The 25,436-nt window shown below is 40.3% G+C and overlaps 1 protein-coding gene across 3 annotated transcripts in view; it reads right to left on the bottom strand.

Annotated features, from left to right (window-relative positions):
• Nucleotides 1-25,436, bottom strand: part of esrrga (estrogen-related receptor gamma a) — a 79,108-nt gene that overhangs the window by 40,120 nt on the left and 13,552 nt on the right. For all 3 annotated transcript variants that reach the window (XM_059350423.1, XM_059350416.1, XM_059350431.1), the window contains exons 3-4: nt 15,039-15,463; nt 7,893-8,009 (exon numbers count right to left, since the gene is read on the bottom strand). In XM_059350423.1, coding sequence (XP_059206406.1) covers nt 7,893-8,009; nt 15,039-15,463 — 542 coding nt within the window. The remainder of the gene's footprint in view (nt 1-7,892; nt 8,010-15,038; nt 15,464-25,436) is intronic.

A 25,436-nucleotide genomic window follows, 5' to 3' on the forward strand; every position in this document is an offset into this window, starting at 1 on the left:
ATTTGATGCATTCTGTTATTAATTTATTTTACACAATGTCCCAATTTTTGGGGAATCAAGGTTGTAAAAGGATGTTTCCCATAGCACCCCCCTGTGTGGGGGTTAGGGTTAGGGATATGGTTTGGATCAGATTAAGTTTGGGGGAAACGTATATCAACTTGGAAAAAATCTTGCACAAAACACCAGTATGGCTTATGGCTATTGCGACTGGAAAACCAATCATTTAATTTGTCCGAAAGTCACCAGTTAACACAGTCACTTGTTAATCCGTAACACTGTTACTAGCAAAGCAACGTTTGAAGCAGTCTTCAAAATTAATAATTGTGAACTATAAATATGAACTAGTTCCTTTTAATCTGTGTGAACTGAACTTTGACACACACACACACACACACACACACACACACACACACACACACACACACACACAGTGACAGTGATGAAGGCGAATCTTTCCTATCGTGGGAATATTGCTGTCTGTCAATAGTGCGATCTTCACTGATCACATCAGCATAGATTTTACACTGCACTGGCGTCACTCTGTGTGTGTGTGTGTGTGTGTGTGTGTGTGTGTTTGAACAGTTGAGGGATTGCGAGTGAAATGCCTTTGACACCTAAGTGCTTTTGAAGAGAGAACCAGCAAGCATGGAAAGAGAAAGGTAGAAGAGAGCGGAGAAGAGGAAAGATGAGAGAAAGACACAAAATGGATTGATTTCAGATGGTCAATGATATGATAAGAGAATGAAAGGATGAAAGAGGGCAAGAACGGGAGTGAGGGATGGAGTGGAGAGAGGAGTAGGAAGACAAATAAAATTATTGATTTCTGTTGATCACAGCAAAGAGAAAGAAGGATGACGGAGAGCATGAGAGGAAGAGAGCATTTAAAGAGGCAGAGAGAGAGAGAGAGAGAGAGAGAAAGAGAGAGTAGTTTTATGGTAATTGAAGTTGTAACAGGGTTGAAGTCTCTCTTCCACCTTAGACCAGGTTATCACCTTATGTTTCTGTGTGTGTGTGTGTGTATTTGTGTGAGTGCGTGTGAAACCCCAGTGTTGATGTAATAACATAAAGGCTTTTCCTTTGTGGGTTTAACAACTGATGGCCGAGTAGATTGGGTAAGACAACAGACCCATTTAAACCTAATGTGTGCATGTGTGTGTCTATGAAATGTCTGCATGTGAGAAGGAAGTAGAAATAACATGAGGAAGAAACACTAAAAATATGTGCATATGCCGTTACAGGAATACAGATTATTTGTTGGTCGAACTGGTTGGTTCAGATCCATATTAGGTCCAAGATTATTATTTTGTCACCTTGTAAGATTTTATATGCTCGAATTTTAAAAATGGGCACAGGACAGCTTGAAAAAAGAAAGAAAAATAAAGCGAGCATGAGGGAGGGGTGGGGGGAAGGTTAAGAGGAAAGTGTGTGTAGTGTCATGCAGTGACGTTTGTTTAGACCAGAACAGATCAGAAAAGCACTGCCTGAGGCAGTGGGCAGGTGGCTGCCACTGGTGTGTGAATATGTGTGTGTGTTTCCGAGAATATGGGCATGTTTGTGAGACCATGTGAGGTACAAAAAAATATGCCTTTTCAACATTAATGGTCCTTTTTTTAAAGCTGTGTTTACAATGATACATTTATGTGACTATTGCACATCCAGAAGTTCTGAAATTAGGTCATTCATTTAATATTTGCGACTCAGATTTCTTTCTTAGATTGTTTAAATTAAATGTTGCTGACATTTGATGACACTAAAAATAAGACAAGTTGCCCAGTATTAGTTTATTCTTGGAAAAAAATCTGTGGGGCGGATACATAAATTAATTTTCATGTTCGTTGACATTGCCAGATGAGGCATTTGTGCTGCTTTTATGTGACAGAATAATGGGAAAAAGTTTCCCCGATCATATTTCAAATACTGGAAACAAGTTATTAATGTGATTTTTAATTCTCAGAGCAAAATAAAATACACATTATGCTCTAATGCTCATGTTTTTTCTCTATGACGGCTTTAAGCTCAGACCAAAGTAGGAATAACGACCTCCCAGCTTGGAAAATGGGCCCATCCAAGGAACAGATGAAAACATGGAGAGCTCTGCGACTGCCAATCCTAGTTATGTTTATGACGCATTAGAGGTTTTTTTGAGGAACAGTTCCGTTTTGTTGAAATCTTCTGTTCAATAAAGGTCTATTCCTGAACAGTCTTCCTGCCACATCTCCTCTCCTCTCCAGACAAACAGAAGTGAATGTGAAAGAGAGCGGACCACTTAGACAGATCTCTCATCACAGTATTTCCATTATCGCTCCTCTCTAGCTGGGATGCAACCAGATGCCAGTCACACACACAAACACTCACTCAGGACAGACGCTACAGGGCCAGATTTAGCTACAAGTTTCCCATGGGGGAACACCAGACGCCACCAGTTGTCTGGCGCTCCCCCATCCTCTGCTCTCCCCATCACCCGCTCCCTCCTCCTCTAGTCATCCTCTACTTTCATTCTTTCCTCCCTTCCTGTATTCTCCTCCTGCACTATTCATTTACCAATCATCTATTTTAGATCAATGTGTCCTTTATGAGAGACAAATTGTCTTTGTGTGTTTTGTATGTGAACATGTGTCGACCAGTCATCTTGATTGGGGTGTGTGTGATTGTGTGTGTGCAGCGATGAGATTGGGAAGCAGCAGTCAGGACTGTTGAGTTATGAAGAGAGTTATGACGCACACTGCCAGCTGTATATACACACCAAACACACACACAAGCACCGGCACTCACACCAGCACTAACACAGACTGGGGCCTTCCACCCGATCTCACTCATTAGGTCTTAGAGGCCATGGGGAGCACGGCCAAAGTTGGCACGAGCTGTTAGCTTGTGTGTGTGTGTGTGTGGGGCAGTGTGCCAAGGTTTATATTTGCAGTCGGCGGACTTGTCTCTCCAGTCGTCTACCATCTGAATCCAGCTGGCCATTTATGACAATATAGAGATGGAGGCTTTGGTGGTGGATTCAACACATTCTGTCTGTTTAACCACGATTCATCAGACGGGCCATCATCAAAGCTGCTACGTTGTAACTGAGCAAATCTGTCAATATGACCATATGTACAATGTACATGCATACTGAATACTGCTGGCTCCTGGTCTGTGTGCCTCTGCCAAAGCCTTTCATGTTCAAACGTCTGATCTGTGTTTTGTATTCTGTTCATCACAATTGTACGCATTACTGCTGAATCTGAATGCATTACGTCTGTCTTGCCTTGCCAGTTCTGTACAAATAGACATAACAATGACAGCTCCAGTAGTACGATGATTGCTTGTTGTTTTTTACCCTGCCAAATAAATTAAATAAAATGCATTTTCTAATGTAAGCATACATGCTGTCAACCTTCTCCTGTTACATTGTTTTTATCAAATCTTTTACCTGCAGTAATTCCCTTGTTCTCTCACTCCTCCCCTTTCTCTAGGCAGATTTAGGCCCCGCCCCGGTGACCTTTCGGTCTTCAGCTGACGCATCATTATGACCTCATTAAAAATGGACAGACAGCCATTGCCAGAGGGGAAGTTCTCATAATATAGTCAGGCCTTTTAATTGCCTTGCTCCAGAAATTAGCTGCTACATATTGGTGGGTAGATGCCCCATGTTCATTCCTTCCTTCAGTTTACCCCCTGCTCGTTTACTCCTCTCCTCTCCTCTCCTCCTATATTCCACTATGACAGAGTTGTGTGTGTGTGTGTGTGTGTGTGTGTGTGTGTGTGTGTGTATTCACATGATCAGGTGTGTGTTTAAGAGAACATGTAAAGAAAATGCTCCACTCTGAGTTGGTTTACTGACCCTCTGGCCTCTTGTTCTCCCCTCTCTTTCTGTCTCTCGCTCTCTCTCACACACACACACACAAACACACACACACACACACCCTTGCTGCCTCACTTGGTCTTCATCTCACCCTCTCTGTCTCCCAGGGCGACAAAGCTAATTTGAGGCAGATCTTGCCCTAAGGGGTAAACTACAGCTACCCACACACACACACACACACACACACACACACACACACACACACTTCACCCCACTCCCACTCCATCCTTACCACTTTATCTTCACCTTTCTCCCGTGAGCTAGCCTCTGACAAGCACAGTTAGCTCTGAAGCTAACTGATTTAGCCACTTACCATTATCATCTGTGCAATTCAGATGCAACGATGCGTACATTCGGAAGGGCTGCATGAAGCAAAGTAGGCAATGCTCTTAAATGTTGAGTGTGCAAAGGTTTGTTAGCTGTGAGTAATACATGGTTTAACCAGGTTGTATAACAAGCCTTTGTTGTTCTGTACAATGCTCTTTACACAGATGCATATTATTATAGACAAGTGTAAAATGTGATTAAACATGTGATATTGATATAACATTTGATATGTTAAGTCACTAAATGGGTAACTTAAAATATTTTCTTCTTTTACTTTTTAGAAATACAGTCTTTTTTTCTTTTATTTTTTCTATATGGGTAATGTTTCAGTTCAGTTGGGTCCTTTCCAGTGACACTGCATTGTAATGGGTAAGTTAGGGGTTTCTATTTTAGAATAAAAATTCAAAAGCATGCACTAGTTCTTTAATAATGACAATGAATCATATATTATAAACAAATACATCTAGTAGAATAAAGCAACAGTGAAGGGATACATTTAGCTCCTTTTTGTAGTTATTGATCTTTCCCTGTTCAAAAAGAGTGAAAATGAGAAAATATAAGAAAATGGATGTATCAATTTTCCAAATGACCCTTATTCATATGTAGAGCGGGACCCCCTGTATTAAATTCACACTCAGCACAACAAATGAGGTGGCTGTGGTCTGTCATGTTGATGTATATATATGTAGGCCTAGGTGTGTGTGTGTGTGTGCATGTGTTTGCATGATATATGTGTGTGGAGCAGGGGAACAGCCGCAACAAAAGGCAGCATCATTCTGCTCTCTTATTGGCTTTGTGGGTTAAAATCAATAGCATGTTTACCTGTCATGTTCACTTACTGCTAATCAAAATCTCTGCAAAAATGTGTTAAAAGAGAAAATCGCTAAAAACATTTTTCTTGCAGGTGATGGCTCTATTTGGATTCCATCGACAGGGGTGATGTGAGACTGTTGGAGCTGCCAATAATACATGCACTTACACATGTGTGTGGGTTTTTGTGACCACACACTCATACGTAAGACAAAACAGGAGATGAGACATGGGTTTTGCCTATGTCAGATCAACTGGGAGAACAAACGCTACGACAGCAGCTTGTTGGGGTGTGTGTAGGTATGTGTGTGTGCGCGCGAGAGACAGAGAGAGAGACACAGAGAGAGAGAAAGAGAGAGAGAGAGAGAGAGAGAGAGAGAGAGAGAGAGAGAGAGAGAGAGAGAAAGAGAGAGAGGAGAGAGAGAGAGAGAGATGAACATGCCTTTGCAGTGAAGTAAGACTGGGATTGTTGGAAGCAGTTATGTTTATACATTTGTTGGAGTTTAACTGTACGAAGCTCTGAAGTTTTCTTAATGTTACCTTACCTTTAAAGGCATTTTGTTTGCAAAATGGGAAGATAGAATATTTTGAAGACGGAGACAGGGATTTACTGATGTTTTAGTCAAAAATATGTTTTTGTTTTTTTTAGGGTTAGCTCATGCTATATATTAGGAATGTTGCTATGAACCACCTCCCTGCATGCACTTGCCAAAAAAGAGACAAAATGCACAAAAAACAAAGTTAAGATGAAAATAAGCATTCTTAAGCATATTTTTCTCCTAATTCTCTATAGATATCACAATAACATTATGTTGTGTATGTCTGATAGTGTGACAGCCCTACCATATGTTTTTTTAAAATATTTTTATTCTAATCATGGTGGGAAATGTGACATCAGGCATATGCAGTTGTACACCCTTTAAATATTATATAATATGACAGCTTGTCAGGTTTTTGTTTTTTCTTTCAACTGTCTACCTAAAACTATAGTTTCACATAATAATGTGTGAGTGGGTGAGAAGCTGCTGGTACGGATGAGAGTCACGGTGCCAACAGGATGGAGAGAGCAGCGAGTGAAGAAGAGAATGGAACAGAAACACATACTGAGTGGGAGCATTGGAGGGAGAGTAGAAGACAGGAATGGATGGAGGGAGGGCTGGTAGGCGTCGGCAGAGGCACGCTCCCTGACCACTGTAAGGAAGGGGGCGTAGGCCAGGTCTCCCATCAATTACAACCTTGACCCTCCTCTCTTCTCCTTTCTCTCTCTCGCACACTTTCTGCTTCATTCAACCATCCTCCCCCTGCCTCTCATCCTCCCCTGGTCCCTCTCCTCTGCTCCTATAAATCAATCGCTTCTCCCTCCCTCCTCCAAGCTTTCTCCCACCTTCCCCCTCCCTCTATTCCTCTCCCTCTCTCTCTCTCTCTCCATCAGCCCTCCTCTTCATCCCTTGCCACTCCTCTCCCTCTTTTCATCGTTGGAAGTGCAGTGGGAGTAGAAAGGTCAAAGGTGGGCAGACAAGAGGGAGAGAAAGAGGCAGAGGCAACAAGGGAGTGTGAAAATGAGAGAGTGAGTGTATTTAATCAAAGTGGTGTGGGGGCAGATAATATCTCTTGTTTTTTTGTTTTTTTTTAACCTTTCTCTACCACTGAACAACTGCTGCTGTGAGTGTTGCAATTATCCTATAATGTTCTATGTTTATCTCATTACGGTAAGACAAGGATGTGCTACGTTGTGTGTGCACAAGAAACTATTGAATGAAACTTGTGTATGAGGCTGTAGTGGAAGAAGTAGTAAGATCTTTTATTTAAAAAAAAGTACTTGTACCACAGAAAAATAACAAGTGAAGTGTAAGTCCTGCATTCGGAATCTTACCTAAGTAAAGGTATGATAGTATAACTAAGAAAATGTATTCACTATGCAGCCAAATGGGCTCTTTAGTTGTTACATTAAATATTAAATGATAAAAGATTATTATTACTGATGCAGCAACATGTAAGATGCACTTTAATGTTGTAGCTGGCTGCAATAGAGCTACTTGTATTCATTATTTGTACTGTTGAGTGGTTTAATATACTGTATAACAATGGATTGTACTATATATACATGTATATTTATTATAGGTTTTTAAAATCTCCATCTGCAAAGTAACTACAGACATCAAATAAATGCTTTTTTTTAATTTATTTTTTTAGATATTTTGCTTGAGTGTTTAAAACTTTATACCTCTTTCTACTTCTACTCCACTACATTTCAGAGGCAATTATGAAGTGAAAGAATCTCAAAATGTGTGTGTAAGTATATGAGGTGCTGGAAAAAAAAGTACTTCCACCAATGGTATGTGGAAGTGAAAGGTGAAGATACACAGTGAAAGAAGAGAAGAAGTGAAGTAATGGTTAGATACGACAAAGGACAAAAGAGTCTTCAAAGAGAAACTGAGCTGTGAACACATGAGGATACAAAAAGGCTAAAATTGGTGACATAATGCCAATAGAAGAGATTACAATGTACTGTATACAAAAGGAGTATTAACAGTTTGTTCGAAGTATTACATGTAGCATTGTTCATCATCAATAAATCACTGTAGGTGCATTTACTGTTAATCAATGTTTGAATAGACGGCTGGCCTGTTTTTAAGGCATTGGTTATTCTTGTGTTTACAGTTATTTCATCATTTGCCATTTTTGATGTTTTGTTTAGTAAAACAGTATCTTTGGGAGCCATGAATCAACCCAGCAGATCACAGAGGCACATGATGCAAAATGCTGTATTAAGGCTTGTAGAAGTGCTTAATCTTATCAGCATTGGCCTCTTTTAACCGAATTAATAAACATACATAATAGGCTTTAAAATGCTACATGTAGCACAGTTAACAGAGAAAGATAAGGAAGAGACCTTTTCCCTTACCCTCCCTCAGCATGCCCACAGTCAGACACTTCATGAAGCGGCAGGCCTGGCACGACTTGCGTCTCCTCTTGGTGATCTCGCACTCGTTGGTGGCGGGACAGCTGTACTCTATGTTGCCTGTATGTAAACATGTTGAAGGAAAACAGAAAAAGGGTTTCATTTCAGACGGATACTTCAGGAGACAGGTGGGAAGACAAGACTTTCAGACACAAAGACGCAGAAAAAAACGGTTTATGTTTATATTGAGATTTAAACATTGAGAAAGATAAAAAAGGTTGTAGATAGACATACAGACACACACATATATAATACAATCAACCTTTATAATTGACCCAGCTACCTTGGTCTTGACCTTTGACCTCAGAATAGCCCTTTGGTGTCATGGTGACTATTCAAATTATAGAGGAAACACTGAGCTGAATCTTTTAAACTGACCACCATAAGCATTTAATGTGATGTGATTTGAGTTTGTGTGTATGGATATTGTATTATCTATGTTAGGCTGATGATCTAACATATCAGTATCTTATTGTTACCTAATAAAGTTATCATTTGTGTGTTCGCGTGTTGTGTGAGTATAGCATCCTGGCACCAGCCGGCTGAGGTTGCGTGACTTGCTGCAGTTCACTCAAAGTAGCACTGATGCAGAGCTGAGGCTAAGATTATTAGCTGGTGTAAGTCTATTAACTTCACAACCCTCGCCAAAACCAACAACAACACCTGAAGTGGGTTCGAGGCTAATACCACTTTTACCTTTAATTTCAGCCTCTCTATTTCTTTTCTATTTTAATAATCTTATTCTACATCTTCCTACTTCTATATCATCATGTCCTGTGTCTTTTACTTTTTGTCTAAATGAGATCTATTCCCTACCATTTTCTCTGCCTCCTGTTTTCCTCCGCTTTTGTTGTTTTCTGTTTCATTCTGTTGTTTTTTTATTTCTCATTTTCAGTTCCACTCTCCCTCCAATTCTGCTCATTTCCTCCACTTAGTAATGTGTTTCCACCCAGTTCAAAGCAAAGCACATTTATGGATTTGTTAGGACAGTTTGGACTATTGCAGAATTGCCCTTTGTTTTCTTTCCTCCCGTGCCCACCAGACAACTACAGTACCCCAGCAAGCCAATGCATCTCCCTCTGAAACAGAGTAAACAGTGATTACTATTGACTGCTGCTGTGGAGAGGATGTTTTCTCATTACTGGGCTGATTAAGGGGCCTAGTTAGCTTGGGAAAAGGCTAAATGCACGAACCATCTTTAATGGGTAACAAGATGCTCATTAATCGGCCTTGTTAGTTTAAGTAAAGGCTAAATATGCTAAATGCTGAAGGGGAAGGGGGCTCACAATCTAATGGACACTACTGTACTAATGGGACTAGTTAGCTTACGCCTAACCTTTACATGCTGATGATACAGGAGGTGCAGATTAATTCAGCAATTAGGAAGGACACTTAGCTAGCAGTAAGGCTAAATGTGCTAATGACACAGAATCTGTGTGGGTTAATGGATGGTCAGTAAAAGGCCTTGTTAGTGCGAGGCTAAACAGGCAAGCGCTGCTAAATGGATAAGTGCAGTAAAGAGCCACGCTGGTAGGCTAAATGGGTTAAACCTCTCACTGACATTTTTGTTTTACATCTACAGATGCTGAGTGCATATAATCTGTAGGAATAACAATATTTGTGGAGCTTGAATTGCAATACCTCCACTCAAGGTACTTGATATTACAGACTGTATGTTCAGAGAGGGAGTAGGAACAGCAGGCTTACATTACAGGCCCATATATAGGTGTGACAGGACTATGTGTCATCCTGCTTCAGAGTGGGGGGTATAGGGTAGGAATTAGAAAAAAAGGTTTTACATCAGAATGTCATAGCTCTCTCTGTGTCTTTATTTCTGACTTTATGTGTCTTATTGTGCACTGAGGTGGGCTTAGAGCAGAGAGGTTATTGGAGGCTCCTATGTATAACATGTGAGTTTGTATGTGTGTGTGTATGTGTGTGTTGGTGTGAGTGAGCAGGATATATGAGGGCCTCAAATCCCCTTCAATCTCCTTTGAGATGTGTGTATGTCCACCTGCTGCATGACAATTGACCACCATTGTACCCATTGTGCGTCTTTGCCTGCCCTACTCTTTGAGCTTAGTTTTTACCTCTTCAGACGTTGTCTTGACATAAGTTCAGACTCCCTCCCATTTTGCTTGCTTTTCTGGGCTTATGTATATGTATTTGGTTATATTAAATTGTTTACCTATTACCTAAAACTCCCTTGTCTAAATGTCTTATACCTACAATTTCACTGCACTGTCCACCTTTCTAATCTTTATCTTTTTCTGCTCTCATCCACCTTTCTTCTTCTCGCTTGCTCTCTTCGTCTTCCAATTTTATTGCCCTATCCCTCCCTCTCCCACACTTTGCCCTCCTCCTCACTCCGCTTTATCCCTCTCTCTCAATAAGGGAGTGATAGATGCAGGTTGTCAGGTGTCGCTGGACGAACGCCACAGAAACAGCAGCTGCCAGAGCCACTTCCTCCATGCTGTGACACACACACACACACACACACACACACACACACACACACACACACACACACACACACACACACACTAATTCCTTCCTACATCCATGTGCCCAGTCGTTCCTCCCCCCTTTCCCTTCTTTCTCTCTTTCCTTGTTTCATCTTGTTGTTTATCCAAACTGCTCCTCTCCTCTCCTCTCCTCTCCTCTCCTCTCCTCTCCTCTCCTCTCCTCTCCTCTCCTCTCCCACCCCATGCTCTCCTCCCTGTCCAGCTGGAGGTGTTTTTTTGGTGATTACCTGCGGTTTTATTGGCTAATGGGTTGAAACATACCAATATGTCTGCTGCTGCCCATCTGAGGCTGGCCCTGCTTTCCAGCCAAGACACACACAGTAACACACAACTGTGCATAAACACAGGCATATGTGCACAGACGTACACATAAACCTGCGCTCATTTACATGGATGAGCACAAAGCCCCAAGCCCACACACAGACTCACAGAGTAACACACCCACACTATCTGTGGATGAGTTTGGCTTGTGTGGTAGCCAAAGATAATGTCATGACCCATTTGTTCCATTGGATCCAAGACTGCCCAGTCTGTATCCAAACAAACATTAAAGGCAGAATGAGTAGGATTTTCTAAAAAACAATGTATAGACTCAGGTAGAGCCATCACTTATGACCCATTAGATGTGTGTGGCAGTGTCCAGGGTTTTCCTTACCATTCAAAGGCTTAGGTCACACACCCATGTAATTTTAACACATCTTTAAATGTTGTGTTTACAAACCTTAACAGACAAATCCTACTCCTATTCTGCCTTTAACAGTACAACTGAAAACGCACCAAGAAGTCCGGCTTGCAGCAATACATTTTTCTGCAGCCGGATGTGTGTTAATGTGTTTCTTTGCAGCACAGGTCAACAAATCACTGGACTCTGTTTACTGATTGGCTGTAAGTATTTTCTTGCTGCAATTCAATGCCAAAAGTCAAAATTTTCTCCAACTACTTTGGCCAGCCTTTGCTACAGAAACAAATGGCTGCAGCTTTCCATATACATTTTCTTAACAGCTCTCTTTAAGTGGCACTTTACTGCTTGGTGTTTTAACTATAATACTGTAGCACAAATATTGATGAACAGTTAATTATGTTGATATATTTGAGTAAATCAATAATGCCAAATAATGGCTGTTTTTAGCCAAATTAACTATCAAGTAATGAATGAAAATGTCTCAATTTTAAACAACTATGAATCCCTCCCCAGCTCCTTTTCAACATATCCCTAATGTTCCCATCCTTTTGCTCACCAAACTGTTGTTTTTTTGTTCCAACCTTTCGTGACAAAATTACTATGACTAGCTTTGCCAAAGTCTTAACCAATAACCTTTAACTCTGGCCTTCGTGAGCTGCAACATGTCCACTACAGGAGAAGGGAAGATTACAAATACAGTGAAAATGAGGCAGTGAGAGAGGGGGGCCAGAGCAGTGCTTTAAATCTATTCAAGGTCATACTCTGAAGAGGCTCTACTGTCAACATCGCGTCATATCTATATGTTTGCTGGGCTCTTGGTATTTAATCTGTAACTGTATCCTCACCTATGGAACCTTTAACAAGCCCTCCAAATTAAATGAGACATATGGAATTGGTTAAATATTATACACTACAGCCATGACAGATGAACTGAGGGTTAAATCTATACACACATGATTACAAGGTCAGGTATGTGGCCGCCTATTCATGTGTATATGTGGATGTGCTTCTATGAGTTTGTGTTAGTGCGTGCGTGTCTCTTTATCTCTGTATGTGTGTGTTCCAATCTCTTTGTCAGGATTGCACTGTGTCCTGATCTCATCCCATAATAAACACATACAGGTCATCTCTGGGTAGTGGTGACCATCTAGTGGATGTAAGACTTGCACCCCCCTCACATCTCCCTGTCTCTCTCCCTCTCTCTAGGGCTTTACTGGGAAAGCTGCTTATCGGAGGCAAAAGAAAGCAGCGACAGATAGCTGGATGGATGGATAGGCAGATAGATGAATCCTGTCTGATATGACTGACGGACTGACTGACTCAATGGATCGATGACGGCTGGCTGGCTGGGTGACTGGTAGCTTGGTTATTGCAGTGGCATAGTGACTGACAAGAGAGTTGTCCTGCTGACTAATGGGGCCTATTAGTTAATTAGTTAAAGTTATTAAAGAAAAGATTTTAAAAAAGACACAGAATTATTCACTTGCTAACTGCTAATTGCTAATGGTTAACTACCATAGTGGTCCCAATATAAAATACGATAAAATTTTCCCTGATTTCTCATTCTTTAAAGTGCTCTATGGATCTATGTTTAATGGGTTAAGTCTGGTGATATTATTTTTTTTTTTTCTTATTACCATAAAAGCCAATGAAAAGACTAAAACCAATAATAAATTGATCCTATTAACAGCAATTGTTTGTTTAGTTAAAGCTTTCTTCTGTGTCCGAGACCCGAATTGTTGTCCTTAAAAACCCATTAGTTCTATCATCCTGCTGCTGTAAATACTTGCTAGCGCACCAAAGCAGTGGCTGAAAATGTTTGTAGCCCACAAAGTACATTTCTTTGCTTTTTAATAAATAAAGAAATTATCTGTTTTTTTTAAGAATTAAGTCATTTTGGAGGAGCTCTGATGGACAAAGTTCATTCCAAGCTAATGCAAGATTTTGAAGAATGTTGAAATCATTTTCCAGGACATTTGACTTTTTCTTTCTTATTCCCTGTTTTTCACAGCTGGATAATTGGTCAGCTGATTTCGGTCTTTTTCTAGGATGTGGGAACCCTGCTGCTGGCTGAAAAGACAGGACGTGGAAGCTTTAAATAACTAAACGATGGATTGACACGTTGGTTTTGGTCACTTCATAGGAATTGTTTTCCTCAAAAAAAGTACAGAATATCAGCAGCTTTATCCTTGTTGTTGTGTTATAGAAGTAAACTGTCAACATTGTTAGTACTTATCTGCCTCAGGTGTGCTTACTGTTGAAAGAAATGTAAAAAAAAAATGGTTCAAATGCATTGAATTCATCAATCAAGTTGTTGATTTTGTACAATATATTTGTGAAATTTCATGCACCATTTATTGGGTGATTTTCCACATTTTGTATATTGGGTGAAACTGGAATGGTTTCTTTGAACTGGATAGATAAATGGCTGACTTGCTGGTTTGCTCTATGTATATGCTCACAAGGGTGAATGAAGGACAAACTGTTGATCAAGTTGAGAGTTAAGTATGAACAGAATGTCCACAAAATTGGAAAGGAAATAGCCTAAATACCAGTGCAGAGCCTGGGCTACTTCTAGACCTAACAAGAGATGAGCAAAGGATTACTGAGCCTAATTCCTGCTACTCTTCTCATCATGTGGATTACTGCTCTACCCCTTCTCTCTTCTAACCCCTAACCTGAACTCCTGAACTCCTGACCCCTAGACATCACCTCTGACCTTCCTCTAACACTACGTTATCTCCTAGACAACAGGCTTATAGCTAACACTCTACCTGTAAAGCATAAGCAGCTAGATCTGGGCATGCAAACACCACCTGGAAATTACTCTCTGCTGTTGATGAAGAAGAGGTCAAGGTTGATGGTGTCTGTCTGGGAGTTGGTGTGTATGCATGAACCTGATTGGATGCCTATTGTCTGTATGTGCATGCATGACAGAAAGAAAAATGGCAAAGGAGAGTGAAAAATAGACTATGGTGGATGTCCTGGTGGCTAACTTTGCAGAAACATGTAGCACATAAAAATCTAGGTTCACATTTGGCCTGGGGCTTTCATCATATGTCCTGGATCTAGTATAATGTCTCAAGTGTATGTGTGATAGAATCTATTTTGTGTGTGCCTGTGGATTTCATTTACAAAATATATAAATAGTTATGTTACTATGTGTGCATTATATCTCTGTGTCCTTTGCAGCTAACCTTGTAACGTGTTCTTTGGTTTAATGTTTTGATGGCCTTTCTTGTAGCTTCATAAATGCATATTAGGAAGAAATATAAGTATTTATCTTCCAAAGTGAATTTGAAGAATTTAAAGGGGACCTATTATGCTCATTTTCAGATTGTTACTTATTTTGGGTTTATACTACAACAGGTGCTGTAATATTTAAAATATATTTTATTTTTCTCATACTGCCCATGGCTGCTGCACCTCTTTGAGCCTGTCACATGAAAGAGCTCAGTCTGCTCTGATTGGCCAGTTTTTTCCAGTCTTGCAAGTATTTTCATCTGTCCCACCGTCACAATAGTACGTACATGACTGTAATGACCAATAAAAGCTTCTATTCCTCTATAATATTAAACCAATGCCATTAAACCAAGATTATATGTTTGCAACGGAGTGTTCAGAATGGTCGGAAATGGTAGCTCACAGGATTACGTTTGTGTTAACCACCTTCTTTGAAATTTTGTGCCACGTTTATTATAAAAATCGGACACTGAAACATAAGAAAAATAAGTAAGTGCATAATAGGTCGAAAAGATCACAGCTTATTGTAATGCCTTAAGTTTTAAACAAACATTTATCTACACAGACACAGAGACAGAAATGTAAATGGGCGAACATAGAGAGATAAGAAGAAAGAAGAAAGTCAAAATAGAAGCCAACCTTGGATGGTGCGCTTGAAGAAGGCCTTACAGGCCTCACAGGATGCCACTCCATAGTGGTACCCTGACGCAATGTCCCCGCACACCAGACACAGCCTCTTGGGCATTGAATTCAACATGTACTCGCACTTAATCTGTGAATCTTCCCCAATAGTTGACGAACAGTCCTCGTAACGCTTTGATCCAGGGCCGCCAGCGGGACCCAGGGGCCCTGCATTGGAGCCGTAAAGGCTCGGGGAGTCTAAGCCGTTGGGGTGGCCGTTCATCGTGGATGAATAGGAGCCTGAGGCGTCACTGGAGCCACCAGGGGAGTGATGGTTTAGGCTGTCAGTCAGGGAGGCAGGACTAGACGGCTCAGTCTTTATATAAGAGGACTGACAGTTGGACTCAAGGTGGCGCTCCTTACTGGACATTCTGCAGAGAAGCCTGATGGAGTGAGACAGGAACAAATAGAAGAAGAAAGTGTTACAAGAAAACGCCATGTGTAAAATGTCACAAAAATGACGGATAAAGAAAAGAGAGGAAACCAAGGGTCTAGAAGAAAGGCAGAGCTGAAGAAAAATAGTTTTTTGAAAGTCCAATTACAGCAATCATTTGTTGTAATGTTGTTGTATTTCCTCACTGTCATTTTCTGTGATGGATTTATATTTTTCACTGAGCCAGGCAAGTGCTATAAATGACACACCTACATGGACACACATAATTCATCCATCACTTTGTTATTCTTTTCTTAAGAGAAACGATAGAGACAGATGTGTGGAGGGAGAGAGACAGGAATAAAAGAGCCCTAAATACAAAAAATAAACAGATTGTGGTTCATTAGAGAAACCATGTGTAAAATAGCATCGCAGAGAAACATCTATAGCACCACACATTTACAGAAACACATACACACGCTCTGGGCCGACGGTCATCCGTCACTTTCCAGTCAATAGCAGCTTGTTCTACATGAAGGTAATCAGTAAGCAGCCTCTCTGCTGCTCAATCATCCCAAAGACAGCCTCACACATACATGATGCTCTCTCTCTCTCTCACACACACACACACACACACACACACACACACACACACACACACACACACACAGACACACACACACACACACACACACACACACACACACACACACACACAGACACACACACACACACACACACACACACACACACACACACACACACACTGGCAGACAGAAGTAGAAGTTAGTGTGTTTTAAAAAAAAACTGTCTCCTTATCAATACTTAAGTACTACTGTATACCTCTGCTGTCTCCATCTTCCTTTCTCTCTCTCTTTTCCTTCTTCCTCTCCCTAAGGAGGCTCATTGGTGTCTTGTTAATGACAGTTGTAATTAACAGCTATCTTCTCTCCGTCCGTATCTCTCCATCCCTCCCTTTGTCTACCTTACTATCTATCTGCCTGTCTCCCTATCACTTCCTATTCACTGCCATCTTTCTCGCTCTCTCTTCCTCTATCCCCCTGCACACTCTCTCTTTCTCTTCCTCTTTGCATTACCACTCTCTTTCCTTCTAACCCTGCCCTCCCTCCTTTCTCTCTCCCCTTTTCATTGTCAAAGGCAGAAAGCACAAAAGGGGTTTTTAATTAAGGCAGGATGCTGCTAAACGAGGGGCTTCTAAAGTCCAGTCGGCCTGTAAAAGATCCCTGTTCTACAGGGACCCATAAAACACAGACAGCGCCTTGACGGAGAATGGAGAGCTGGTTGGGAGAGGGAAGGGTGGGGGAATAGGGAATGGATATAGACTGGAAAACAGGTAGGAAGAAAGACAGCCAGCCATAGCAGTCAGACAAACAGAATGAAGATAGAAAGAAGAAAGAAGAAAAAAGAAAGAAAGAGAAGTTGGCTGCATTCAATAAGCTTTAATGTGTCCTCTTCCTTTCCCAGAAATTCAGTGCTTTCGTTTAGAGTCAGTTCTTCCTTTCATAAAGTGACATGACATTTATAATGTACCATACTTTGGCCTTTCCCCTCCTTTTCATCATATATTTTTTTTCCCTTCACCAATTCTCCTTCTTCTAATTCGGTGACTCCATTAATCGTGGCTTTGTGGTATTCACCAGTGTCTATAAATCCGTTTATCTGATGCTAAGGTAGGCCTTCAGTTTGGAATGAAGCTGAGAAAGGTTTGAAAAAAAGAAAAAGAAGGAAATAGGGGATGGAGAGAGTCGATGGAGGGATGCAGAAGGAAAGACAGCAACATATATAAGGTGCTAGAATAAGTAAGAATTAAATGTAAATATATAAAAGAGTGGTGGGACGGTGAAGGATCGCACAGGGCTGCCTGTGTTCTAGCAGAGGGAGAGAAAATACAGTGGTGACAGAAAAAGAGAGTAGAGCCATTTAAGTAGATGATGTGATGGTGATGATTTAATCTCTCCTTTTTCACTCTTTATGCTCTTTTGTGCCCCCTCCCTTCGACCGTCAATCCCTCTGAGTACCATTAAGTGAAAGAGTTTAAGTGCCAAAAGATCTCAGGCGCTTTTTTCCTCTTTCTCTCTCTCAAATTCTCATCTATCTCTCTCTCCTTCTCTTTTTCCATTCCTCCATCTCGCTCTCCTCTATCATCTCTTTTTCTCCCACTCACATCTTTTCTATGAGCTCTCTCTCTCTCTCCGCTTATAAATGAAAAATAATGGCGGTCGAAGGGGGAGGAATAAAAAGGAATAAAAAAAGAAGACATGCGTGCAGAGGAGGGGAGAAGAGGAAAGAAGATTAAGAAATCACAGCCAGTGCGCTGTGCCGAGCGAGAGGTTGAATGCATTTATGTATGTATGTTATCAGTATAATTATGGCGCTATGTAACGACGGCTCAGTGCTGAAAGAGCAGTCTTATTGTGCTTGTCTGCTCTTCAGATGAGTGTGGAGAGAGAGGGAAGGGGTTGGGTCTCCTTTTTTTGTTTTTAGGTGTTTAAAGAGGTTTTTATAAAGAGGGAAAAGCTTAAGTGTGTTTCTTTTCTTTTTGGATTTTCATAAGAGGCTCAATAAATGAGCAGCGTGTTATGAGATGACTGCAGTAAAACACAAAGAAGAGCAGTAATCAGATTTTGAAAATAAGCTGTTTTGCCTAATTCTGTTACAGAAAAAGGGTTTTAAATTTCATTTAATATTCTGTTCATTTTCACACACTTCAGTGGAGGAGCACCATAACTGTAACATGGTCATACGACTGAAAGCAAAGATTTTTTTTTTTTTAATTACGTGAATTACGTTTAACAAATTGTATGCAATTCTTATTCCATCTCAGATTAAATATTAACACTTCAACAAAAAAGTTTTTTTAAACGATATTTCTTTTGTTTCGAGTAATTTAGTACAGCAACTTCCTCAATTAGCAGAGTTGACAGATGGTTTTGATAATATATATTATTTTAATTTCCCATGTACAACAAATAAAAATATACAATAGCTACCTGCAGGAAACTTTCACCCAAAATTATATAGATGACTGTAACTCTATAAGACTAATTCAGCAAAGGTTTTTTATTTTAGGATTAGTGCTGATGATAAAATTGACCGGACCCAGATTTTATGACATCAAGTAGATATGAGACTGTTTGACAAACAGCCAGAGCAAGGGGACAAAAGTGGCTGTTTAGTTCCTGCAGACATCAAATATTCAGCAGGCCTATTTACCTGTCCCTTACTGAGGGAACACACACACACACACACACACACACACACACACACACACACACACACGCACAAACACACGAGAAAGATTACCACCTTCCCTTTTCTCCATTTCCAGCTCGATCCCTGTCATCTTCTCTTTCTCTCTGTCCCTATTTCTTTCTTTTTTACCCCATTTCTCCCTTTTTGAAAGCACAGTGACTCATGAAAGATAGATAAATAAGTGGAGAGAGAGAAGAATAGAATGATGTTGAAAAATGAAAGAAAGGAAAAAGAAAAGAAGCTTTTTTTTCCTGTGTGTTTTGAAGGAAGGTGGGCCACTTCAGTATGACAAGCTGTCATTAGAGCGGTGGGCTGATGCAGCGCCCTGACAACTGGCAGGGACAAACATACAATCATCGTATTAGAGCAACTACTCTCTGCCTCACTCTGTGTCCTGAGCTCTTTGCTGTGTGCTCCTTTAGTTTCTCTGTGCAGCTGCACTCTTTTATTATATACAATCTCTGTGCGAGCGCATCGCTAGATGGCAGCCATAAACACAAACTGATCCTCAAACAACTCCAAACTGTTTTTGTCCCGCCTGAGGTTAAAGAACAGAAGAGAACAGTGTGGTTTACAACACACAGCCACATTCCCCTTTCACTACCAGTTCACAGGTTTAAATGACACTCAGTTTGTTCATAACTGCTCAAATTTCTGTCAATGTCTAGATCTCAGCAATTTCACTGGTGACTAAAATGTTAGAAATAAAAAATGTCAAACAAGCAAAAAAAAAAAATGTGATTGAAAAAAAACAACATATACTTTTTTTTTTGTGAAGTAAATTAATGCTGTGAACCTCAAGCCGTTTCAGGGCATCTTCTGCTCCTGACATTTTACTCGGAGTCCAGCTGAGCCTTACAAATATTAGAAAAAAAGGATGGCTTCACTTGCCATACTATTTTATTTTCAGCTTCTCTTGTCCTCTCCTCTCTGCTTTGTGTAAACATCCTGCAGTTCAGCCCATTTGTCACAGCTATAGGTATCAGCCAATCAAGGTGCTGAGCATCGCTGTATTTACTGTTTTTGTAGAATCTGTTTGGAGTAAACTCTTTTGGGGGATTTTAAATGTGACATGTAGAATAAAGTGTTTGGTTACTTTTACTGATGGTAAACACGATCTGATTAAACGGCATTGATTTAAAGTTGAAAAACTGATGACAATGCCTGTCTTTGGCGTTCTGTCTTTCATAAATAATGCAGTTTTTGTGATTTTTAAAGAAAACATGCTTTTCAGACCTGCCAGAAGGTTAAAAGAGTGAAATGTGAAGTGTGAAATGTGCTGCAAAGATGCAAACATTATGTGACAAAATATTATCCACTGAAAACTGCTTTTAAAATACATGTATTAGACTGCACCCTGACAAACTTCCGTGCATATACTAATAACAATATTTTTAAAAACTAAATTCAAATGGAACAAGCAATTAAAATGGGTTGAGAAGAATAAGAGGAGAGAGAAAAAACAGAGAGGAAAGAGAAATGGTAGCAACAGAGACAGAGAAGGGAGAAGTGCTGACAATGTAGCTACCACGGGTTGGCTAATACCTTTCTATCACACCAAGCATTGTGCTCTCGATGCTGATAAGAACACACAGTCCAATAAGCAAAAAGAGAAAAAAAAAAGAGAGAGAGAGAAAACCTTACACAATTCTATCTAGATCATACCGGCAGTGCTTTTGGAGAGAGGGACAGTGAAGGAAGGATGGAAGACGGAAAAAGAAAATACATTGAATTAAAGAATAGGAGCAAAAAAATGCATTTACATTTCCATAGTCAAATGAATAGAACGATTTCATCAATAGACTGAATTGCTTTTTCAGACCTCACACTCCTCTGTTTATTTTGCTCTCTTTGCTCTATTTCTCTCTCTATTCTAACCCCTTTTCAACGCGCTCCTATCTGTGGAGGGTTGTTGAACTGCTTGTCAGCTTGTTAGTTCGATACATGCGCTGGAGTACACACACACACACACACACACACACACACACACTTGACTTGTTAGTTGCACACGTATGTTCAAAATGAGTAGATTACAGGTGTTGATGTTTTCTATTTGTGGGAGCGGAAGTATTGGACCAGAGCAAAGAAAATCACAAACAAATACACAAAAAAGACATGCGTTTTTGTGTGTGTCATTCTGCGCAACATTTTCTAGGTAAGTAGTTACTGAATCTGTGTTTTCACCTGTGCATTGTGTAATGTGTGCAGAGTTTAAAAGCCGAGAAACAGAGAGAAAATGATCTGTGAGTTGCTGTGAGTTAAGCTCCATAGACTCACAGTGTGTCGATGATTATAGTTGTTTTCAGGGGAAAAAATGAATAAAATAAAAAATAAAAACTCACGCAGCGACAGTCAATCTAAACCACTCTCCCTCCTACCGAGCTCTCTCTCTCGCCATCTCTCTCCTGCTCTCTTTGGGTCTCAATCTCTCTGTGCTCGTTTCTGCTTCTCACACACAAACACACTCTATCATTGCTTTCCTCTCTTTTTCGTGCATGCACACCACCTTATACCCCTCACACACACACACACACACACACACACACACACACACACACCAGGGAGCAGATCAATTGTTACAGTGTTAGTCGGGCAGGAAACCTGTAATTCACTTCATTGGCTGCAGAATAAACCCCTGATTACATACAATCAATGTGATAATGGCTAAAACACATTCTGCCCAATGGGCTGTCGGGTTGTAAAGACCGGTAGAGGAGAGGAAATGTGAGTGTGTGTGTCTATATTCCTCAGTGTGTGTGTTTAGACACTACTACTGCTTCTAGGTATGAATTTTAATGTAACAAACACAGAACTACACACACCTTTTCTGTGCACAAACACATACACAGGTGTGAAATGAATTGGGTAAGACTTACAGAGGCACACTGGTGGTGCTGAAGCTGTTATGATGCATCCTGGGGTTTATAAAGTTAATACACACACATTGTCTAAGATGTGAATTGATAAACAGTGGGAAACAGGACACACACAGCAGGCTCGACCAGACCTGATTGATTAAGAATTATGAGCTTTCCAAACTATTCAGGAACTCATGTGATATCAATACATTTTATCTGTCTTCAATTGTCACATGCTGCTACATCTTCTTCTCTTGTCTTTTCCCGGTCTGTTCTCTTCTCATAAAGGATGATTATATTCCAAATTTTTAAGGGAACTCCTTTTCCTCTCAAAGTCTTCCCCCGTCTGTAAAAAGGATGATTTAGATGTGAGAGTCTGACTGCGCTGGTGTAGTTATTTAATCGGAAAGATATGAAGAGGTTGAGCTTGTTCAGGAATAAACGTGAAGGCAGTGCACTGCTAACCCTGTGTGTGTGTCTGTGTGTGTGTGTGTGTGTGTGTGTGTCTCAGATGGGAATCTTGATGATTTAGGTCATTTTCTTGCGGAGCAGTAGCTGATAAGTGTGTTGCTGCCAGGCACTATCTTTGTCACCATGTCTCTCTCTCTCCTTACCTTTCTCTTTGTCTCTCCCTCTTTGCCCCCTCTCTCTTTCTGTCTCCTTTATCTGCTGTGTGTCATTGTATTTGTAAGGCTGGTTGTCTACTGTAAGAACAGTGCTGCAAACCTCTTAAGCAGCTCAACTACATTCAGTACGCTGCACGTCACATACAGTTAACTATATTTATTTACTAGATAATCAAATACATACATGACTGCAAATGAGATGCCTCATTTTGTTCTATTTTGGGGCTTGTCAGGCTAAATTGCATACCATGTACTTGTAGTGACCTCAAGCCTTTTACTGGAAAGGCTGAAGAGTGGAAATCAATGAAATTATTGAATGCATCCTCTTGTTAGGTAAACCTTTTTGAGCAGATACTGCATATGGCAAATCTGAAATTATCATTTTTAGGAAAATATGTAAGGAACTAATTATGCGCAAATATCTTATTTGTTCTGAACAATAAATATGCTGTGGCTGAAACATTTATATGATGTCGGCAGGTAATGCTTGTGCAGGGGTATAAGGGATGTACATTGTATGCTGGAACCTTTATAAAGGAAAGGTCATTGATCAAGGTTAGTGTTCGTCTCCTTTTCCGTGTGTGTGTGTGTGTGTGTGTGTGTGTGTGGATTAGCAGTGTTATCGCTAAGCATTAGGGGTACAACAGCCTTCCCAAACACTTACCAACACTTGCCATTGTGACTGACACACATGCATTCACACACACGTGCACATTCGACCATTCGTGTACAGCTCGCCTACACTCTCTCTCATACTCAGACAGATAGAGACCTGTGCAAGGTGCCGTATCAAATGGAATTGCGTAGAAGTATAATAAAAAAAAAATGTTTTAAAAAAACAAAATATCCCCCATCGGATTAAAAACACATTTTATTAAGCAGATGGTGAAAGAGGATTTCCACTCTAGTAAATATGACAGGGCTTTCAAATGTGACATGGGACGGAGGCAGAGAGAGAGAGAGAGAGAGAGAGAGAGAGAGAGAGAGAGAGAGAGAGAGAGAGGGGAGGGGAGCAGGAGGGAAGCAGACAAGGAGGGAATGGGAACAGGGAGCGCAATGCTGCAAAAGAGAGGAGAGACAGAAAGAGAGCGCGAAAGAGTAAAGTGGTGCTTGATCTGAGAGAATGAGGGAAATAGTGGTGGTATAAAGGAGAAAAAGAAACGTGAGAGAGGAGAGGAGAGGAGAGGAGAGGAGAGGAGAGGAGAGGAGAGGAGACATGAGCGAGTAGAGCGTCAAAGCTGCATTCTTTAAGCAGATCAGATTTGGGGAAATTGGGCTGTCACTACAGGATTGTGATGATTTACACCTATCCATCACAGAGAGAGAGAGAGAAAGAGAGAGAGAGAGAGCGGAGCAGAGCTGGAGTATGTACAATAATGCACAGCATCTGTAAAAATGGAAAAAATTGTCCTAAACAGGCTGAGTTCAAAGCTCACTATTCAATTCAGCATCCAATATTCTATTTATTTAAGAAAAGGAAGAAGATATTTAACATTATGTGATTGGTCACTGGTTTGTGATTGCCACTTTATTACTTTTATTGTACGATGACATTACATGTATTGTGGGTCAAAAGTAGAAAATTAATATTGTGGATTATGTCTTAAAATGTCCTTCCTAAATCCCCAAAATGTAAAAAGTAACAATTTGAAAGCTATTGCATCTTTGGAATTGAATTGATCTGTTTTGTCACCAGCTGCTGTTGACACTTGTCCCCTCTGCCTCCTTGTCTGATCCTCCCTCTCTCTCTTTCCTCCTGCCCTCCTTCCTACCCCTCTCCCTCCCCTCACTGCTGGCTGATGCACCTTACAGCCTTGCTCCTGGACCATCTGTTAGGGAATCTAATTCACATCCAGTCATAATCAGGTTTGCTGGAGTGCCCACTGTCTCTGCCTCTCTGTCTGTCTCTCTCTCTTTCTGTCCACCTTTCCGTCCGTTTTAAATAAAGTCTTTGATTGTCTACCATTCTTTTTCAATTTTTCTACAGTGTCCATGCCAGTGTTTCTTGATACAATTTTGTGCATTTGGACATTTCATCAACATATTCCTCTTTATTTTCCTTTCGTTAGTCTTTCGCTTACACGTCCTCCAGTAAATGCACAAAAGTAACACCAGTTCATGAACTTGCAATAATTAAAAAACAAAATGCTTAAATATTGAATCTCAAATGGAATTTAAATATTTTGGTTGTATTTCCAAACTGGAAATTCATTGTAATAAAGTGACTGTCCACTGACTCAGCCTTCACTTGCTTTTAAATTTAGCCTTCCTTAAAAAGTCATAATTGCTAATCACAACAGTTGTAATACTTTCAACAGTAAAATAAATGTATTGGCAACAATTTGACTTTGCGTGGAAAAATGAGGTGCTGCATCTTGACAGTGCATGTTTCTATGTGTGTGTGTGTGTGTGCTTATGAATAAGGCGAGTTGAGGTTAAGGGGGTGGAAGTTAATGAGAGGTGAGTGTCTGAAACCCTCTCTCTCTCTTTCGCTCTCTCTCTCTCTCTCTGCTCCAGCAGTAATCCTCTTCTATAAATCTGCAATCCAATCAGCGTTGTCCACACTTACACACACACGCACAAACACACACACACACATAGAGCTGTTGGGAGGCCCATCTGTGTGTTAAGGCAATCTGCTTTATCATTATGATTACATTGGGCTCAGTTTACATCAGTGAGAGTGTGTTTGTGTGTGTGTATGTGTGTGTGTGTGTCTGTGTGTATTCCAGCGCACTCTGGCTGCCTGACATTAATCACATTCCCATGGTTTGATGGCCTAAATAAAAAGAGGAATAATATTGTTGCTGTCCAATAAAACTGTAGATCTCAAAAAGCAAATCAGAAATTTCTTCAGAGTACAAAAAAAAGTTTTCCTTTGAGTGAAAGCTCAAGGAAACATGGCATATACGTCATACATATACGTTTTTCAGATTAATTCTAATATCAAACAATTTAAGGACAGACATAGTTGAAAATCATTAATAATTTACATGCATTTTGAAATATCTTAATATTCAGTCAAGTGTAAAACATTCTGTAGTACAACAACAATTGAAATTGGAGAGTTTTCTTTTTTTTCCCAAAAGGTGCATGTGGATGTTTATGTCAATCATGTGACTAAATCCCATCAACACAGTTGGAGGTGATAGATCCGCGAGGGATAGTTTGTGTGATCTGCATGCGTGGCTTGTATTTCTATGTATTTTCAAATATGCTCCTTCAA

The sequence above is a fragment of the Centropristis striata genome, chromosome 2 (assembly GCF_030273125.1).
Source record: "Centropristis striata isolate RG_2023a ecotype Rhode Island chromosome 2, C.striata_1.0, whole genome shotgun sequence".
Lineage (NCBI taxonomy): Eukaryota > Metazoa > Chordata > Actinopteri > Perciformes > Serranidae > Centropristis > Centropristis striata.